This window comes from Carlito syrichta, unplaced genomic scaffold (assembly GCF_000164805.1).
Source record: "Carlito syrichta isolate Samal-C Ts95f unplaced genomic scaffold, Tarsius_syrichta-2.0.1 Scaffold303986, whole genome shotgun sequence".
Taxonomy (NCBI): domain Eukaryota; kingdom Metazoa; phylum Chordata; class Mammalia; order Primates; family Tarsiidae; genus Carlito; species Carlito syrichta.
The window spans coordinates 255,908-262,088 of record NW_007248082.1 but is presented as its reverse complement, the minus strand read 5'-3'; the positions used below and the strand labels follow the sequence as shown (position 1 = coordinate 262,088).

At 42.4% G+C, this 6,181-nt stretch overlaps 1 protein-coding gene across 1 annotated transcript in view; it reads left to right on the top strand.

Annotated features, from left to right (window-relative positions):
- The window catches only part of NME5 (NME/NM23 family member 5), a 31,192-nt gene that overhangs the window by 440 nt on the left and 24,571 nt on the right, over positions 1 to 6,181 (top strand). Inside the window, exon 2 of the mRNA XM_008059284.1 lies at positions 339 to 512. Within this exon, the coding sequence (XP_008057475.1) occupies positions 384 to 512 (129 nt within the window). The 5' untranslated portion in view covers positions 339 to 383. The remainder of the gene's footprint in view (positions 1 to 338; positions 513 to 6,181) is intronic.

Here is a 6,181-nt window from a genome sequence, read left to right as displayed (position 1 = left end):
CTGAGGTGAGTGGATTGCCTGAGCCCGCGGGTTCGAGACCCGCCTGGGCAGCGAGACCTCATCTCTACAATAAATCAAAAAATCAGCCGGGCATGGTAGCTCATGCCTGTAATTCCGGCTACCCGGAAGGCTGAGGCGGAAGGATCGCCAGAGCCCAGCAGGTCGAGGCTGCGGTGGCCGGGAGCGGCCATTGCACTCCAGTCTGGGCGACTGAGTCAGACTCCAACTCAAAAAAGAAAAAAATAAATAAAAAATGAAGTTAGTAAAGCGAAGTCCCCAATGTTGCTATTCGTAGTCACAACTACATTGAATTTGGGACGGGATGCATGTCATTGCAGTTGATATCTGCCAAGAAACGGTCAATTTGTCTCCGAAGATCCAGGATGGAGATATCAATGCCCCCACCTCAGATATATGTAGAAAAAACTCTGGCCATTATCAAACCAGATATTGTTGACAAAGAGGAAGAGATTCAAGACATTATTCTCAGATCTGGATTCACCATTGTTCAGGTAACTTTTGGGCATATGATCAACACTTTTTTTCCTTTACTCTTAAAAAAAAAAAAACTTATGTAAATGTGCCTATCCACTTAGGTCCTTAGCATTAAGCATTAAATTTAGATTTAAAAAAATTTTTTTTAATTTTAATTTTTTTTTTTTTTTGAGTTGGAGTCTCACTCTGTCGCCCAGACTGGAGTGCAGTGGCTGCTCTCAGCCATCGCAGCCTCGACCTGCTGGGCTCCGGCGATCCTTCCGCCTCAGCCTTCCGAGTAGCCAGAATTACAGGCATACTCTACCATGCCTGGCTGATTTTTTGATTTACTGTAGAGAAGAGGTCTTGCTGCCCAGGCGGGTCTTGAACCCGCCGGCTCAAGCAATCCACTCACCTCAGCCTCCCAAAGGCACGGGATTACAGGCTGAGCCACCGAGCCCGGCTTAGATTTTGTTTTGTTTTGTTTTGTTTTTTGAGTTGGAGTCTCACTCTCTCACCCAGACTGGAGTGCAGTGGTGGCTCTTGGCCACGGCAGCCTCGACCTGCTGGGCTCCGGCAATCCTTCCGCCTCAGCCTTCCAAGTAACTGGAATTACAGGTGCGTGCTGCCATGCCCAGCTAATTTTTTGATTTATTGTAGAGATAAGGCCTCACCAAGTTGCCCAGGCGGGTCTCGAACCCGCGGGCTCAGGCAATCCTTTCACCTCAGCCTCCCAAAGTGCTGGGATTACAGGCTGAGCCACTGAGCCCGCCTTAGATTTTTTAAAAAAAATTTGAGTAGGAGTCTCACTCTGTCACCTAGGCTAGAGGGCAGTGGCACACTCCTGGCCACCTTAGCCTCGACCTGCTGGGCTCAGGCGATCCTTCTACCTCAGCTTTCCAAGTAGCTGGAACTACAGGCATATGCCACCATGCCCAGCTAATTTTTTGATTTATCAGAGACGAGATCTCACCATGTTGCCCAGACTGGTCTCGAACCCGTGTGCTGGGATTATAGGCGTGAGCCACTGCGCCTGGCCTAGGGAATCCTCGAGATTAACAACTTCATAGCATCCTGATAAATTATGAAACATTGATAAGATCAATTCAAATTGTCAGAGAGTAGAGTGAAATCCTACAACCACACAGACATTTGCTGGGTGAGGTTCTATGTGGTTGGAAAAAGAAATCACTATTAGCAGCACCAACACCAACAATATTTAGATTTATTCTTCTAAGTATAGAAATTATAGCTGGGCTTGGTGGCTCAGCCTGTAATCCCGTGCCTTTGGGAGGCTGAGGTGAGTGGATTGCCTGAGCCTGTGGGTTTGAGACCCGCCTGGGCAACTTGACAAGACCTCATCTCTACAATAAATCAAAAATTAGCCGGGCATGGTAGCGCACCCCTGTAGTTCCAGCTACTTGAAAGGCTGAGGCGGAAGGATCGCCAGAGCCCAGCAAGTCGAGGCTGCGGTGGCCGGGAGCAGCCACTGCACTCCAGTCTGGGTCTCAGAGTGAGACTCCAACTCAAAAAAAAAAAAGAAATTATATGTGATAGTTTTTACAAGTTTTTTTCCACACTTCAAAAGGATGTAAGATAAATGAAATAGACTTTTTCTTCACCTGTTCTGTCCCACCCCAAATTCCAGTCTCCACTGTGAGGTAACCACTTAACACTTTCTATCTTCCTGGAATTTTCTATGCACTTAAAAACATTTTCCCTCATAAAATCGAGCAGGTCCTTCCCTGGACCCCTTTTACGGAGTCCCTCAGGTGGCATTCCAGACCATTACCAGTAAATCCTCCTCACTCTTCCTAACTGCTGTGTAACATTCCCCTGCGTGTTAGCAGCACAGTCTATTTACTTGATCCTCTAGTGAGGAACTTTTAGGCTGTTGGTGTTTTTTTCAGTTATTACAAACATTTAATGTTTTAAGCCTTAAATTTGTTCTGCAGTTTGTAAATATTGTCAGTCTAGAGGCTTGAAAATGAATAGTTTTGTTAAGGTTTATCAGAGTTGAATATTTTTATTCTTCATTTTTGTGCTACCCTTATTTGAATTTCCAGTTTTTTAGTCTCTTATATTTATAGTGTCATATTACCTAGTCAGTGTTAAAAAGAAAACCAGGCTCGGTGGCTCAGCCTGTAATCCCGTGCCTTGGGAGGCTGAGGTGAGTGAATTGCCTGAGCCCGTAGGTTCGAGACCCGCCTGGGCAACTTGGTGAGACCTCATCTCTACAATAAATCAAAAAAATTAGCCGGGCATGGTAGCACACGCCTGTAGTTCCAGCTACTTGGAAGGCTGAGGCGGAAGGATCGCCGGAGTCCAACGGGTCGAGGCCGCGGTGGCCGGGAACAGCCACTGCACTCTAGTCTGGGTGACAGAGTGAGACTCCAACTCAAAAAAAATAAAAAGAAAAAGAAAACTTCAATTTTCAGGAAAGATACGGGATTTCAGTTGAGTTTCGAAGGATAGGTGGAGGCCGAGGGTAGGGATGGTACAAGAAAGTTGTAAGGAAATATTTAATATTTACTCAGGTAAGATAAACTTTTTAATAAATATTCTTAGGAAAACTCCAACCACTAAAAAAATTGGATCAAATAATATATACAGGATAAATTCCAAATGGATATGAGATCTAAATATTTAAGAATTAAACCATAGGCTGGTACAGTGGCTCAGGCCTATAATCCCACCACTTTGGGAGGCAGAGGTAAGAGGATTACCTGAGCCCATGGGTTCTAGACCAGCCTGGGCAACTTGGCAAGACCTTGTCCCTACAATAAATCACAAAAATTAGCTGGGTGTGGTGGCACACACCTGTATTTCCAGCTACTTGAAAGGCTGAAGTGGAAGGATCACCTAAACCCAGCAGGTCGAGACTGCAGTGGCTGTGATCATGCCGCTGCACTCCAGCCTGGGTGACAGAGTGAGACTCCAACTCAAAAAAAAAAAAAAAGAATTAAACCATATAGTTTCTAGAAGAAATCCTTAGAGTGACACAACCTTTTTTTTTCTATGACTTAAAGTCTAAGATACATAAAAGAAAAGATTGATATGCTTCTGTATGACCAAATAAACACTATAAGCAAAGTCAAAACACAAATAATAAACTTGGGGGAAAATTGCAATCTCTGTAATATATAAAGAGTCTCTTGAAAAAAAAAATGTGTCTAGTAGAAAAGGCTGGACATAGCCAGGCACGATGGCTCATGCCGATAATCCCAGCACTTTGGGAGGCTGAGGCGGGAGGATCACTTGAGCCCAGGAGTTTGAGATGAGCCTGAGGAACATAGTGGGACCTCATCTCTACCAAAAAAATCAAAAAATTAAGTGGGCATGGTGATGCGTACCTGTAGTTCCACCTACTTGGGAGGCTCAGGTGGAAGGATCACCTGAGCCCAGGAGTTTGAGGTGCAGTGAGCTATGATATTACCACTGCACTCCAGCCAGGACAACAGAGCAAGACACTGTTTCTAAAAATAAAGAAAAATATCAACAGAAAAATGGGCAAAACACATGATGGTTACAGAAGAAAAAAACAAAAACAAAAACAGGGCAACACCTTCGGGTCCCCCTCCCACTGTGGGAGCTTCTCTGTTCTCTCAAATAAATCCTGCTTTCTAAAGAAAAAAGGAAACAACAACAACAAAAAAACAGTTCTTAAACATGTGAAAAGGTGCTCAATCTTTAAATGAGGACAAGGTAAGTTTAAATTACACTGAGATACCACTTGACAAACATATAAAAGTAAATGACACAATCTCTATCAAAGGGAATCTGGCAATTATCTACCCATATAACATATAATGTATGGATTTATCATTTGATCCAGCAGTCTTACTCCTGGGAGTTTCCTGCAGAAATCTTTGTATTAGCTGGGCATAGCACCATGTGTCTACAATCCCAGCTACTTGGGAGACTGAGGTGGGAGGATTGCTTGAGGCCAGGAGTTCCAGGCTGCAGTGCTCTATGATCATAACTGGGAATAGCTACGGTGCTCTAGCCCAGGCAACATAGCAAGACTCAACTTCTAAAAATAATTACATTCTTGTATTAATATGAAGTGACATATATGCCGGTTATTTTTTGCAGCACTGTTTATTTATCAGCAAAAGATTAAAAATAACCCAGCATTAGGAGATTGGTTAAATAAACCCTGGCAAACTCACCAAATTGAATACTATGCAAGGAACCTCTCTCTAACAACTTTTTATGATAGAAACAATATATTCATGTTGGCCAATATTTACAAAATGAAATGTTGGAGGATAAATAAACATTTAAAAAATGGTTGCCTATTTAGGGCAGGAATAACAGGGTAGATTGATACAGGGATAAGAGTGATTTTTCAGTATATACCCTTTTATTTTGCTTTGAATTTTTTAATGCTGTAAGTATATTATCCATTAACTTTAGAAAAAGCAATTAGATGAAGCATACAAATAAAGATATCCTATTTAAGTTTGTTTAAAAAAACTCATTTTAAAAACATTTAGTGAAACTTTATCATTAGGTAGTTAGGGTTAATTATAAATTTTAAATTAGTATAAGGCCAGGCGCGGTGGCTCAAGCCTATAATCCCAGCACTGGGGGCAGAGGCGAGAGGGTTGCCTGAGACCAGGGGTTTGAGACCAGCCTGGGAAACTTGGTAAGACCTCATCTCTACAATAAATCAAAAACTTAGCTGGGTATGGTAGCACACATCTAACTACCTGGAAGGCTTAAGCGGAAGGATCACCTGAGTCCAGCAGGTTGAGGCTGCGGTGGCTGTGAGCATGCCACTGCACTCCAGCCTGGGTGACAGAATGAGACTCCAAATAAAAAAAATAAACATTACAAATAAAATTAATGTAACCAGCCTGGGCAGCATATGAAGACCCCTTCTCGTGAAAAAATTAGCATAAATATACGTAAAATTTCAGACCAAAGAAGACCATGATGTATTGTACCTTTCTTTCATCGTTTTTTCTTTTTTGCTTTATTTGCAGGAAAATACACATAATATTTATCATTTTAACCATGTTTAAGTGTACAGTACAGTTCAGTTGCATTACGTGCATTCACATAGTTGTACAACCACCACCACTATCCAACTTTAGAACATTTTCATCTCAAACTGAAACACTGCTCATTAAACAATAACTTCGGGTTCTCCTTTTCTGGTAACTGCCCCTGGTAACAATTATTATACTTTCTGTCTTAAGGAATTTGCCTGTTCCGGTCAAATCTTGTATGATTTGTGAAGACATGCAAGTTTTGTCCTTTGTACTTGTATACTTTTAAAATAGGCTTTAATATAGTTGAGAGTTCATTGAACTTGAAGCTTTGTCTCACTTAGAGAAAACCTTCTAAAAAATTATCTTTTCAGTAGGTGGCAGTGTTTCCTTTGTTACAAACCAAGGATTCCGTTCCAATAGCATTTGACACCATTGCTTCTCTTTGTGAAAATATTCAAACTAATTTCAAAATATTTCACCTGATCTAATTTTATTTATTTATTTGAGTTGGAGTCTCACTCTGTCGCCCAGACTAGCGTGCAGGGACCGCTCCCGGCCACCACAGCCTCGACGTGCTGGGCTCCGGTGATCCTGCCGGCTCAGACTTCCAAGTAGCCAGAACTACAGGCGCGCGCTACCATGCCCGTCTAATTTTTTTGATTTAATGTAGAGATGAGGTCTCGCCAAGTTGCCCAGGCGGGTCTCGA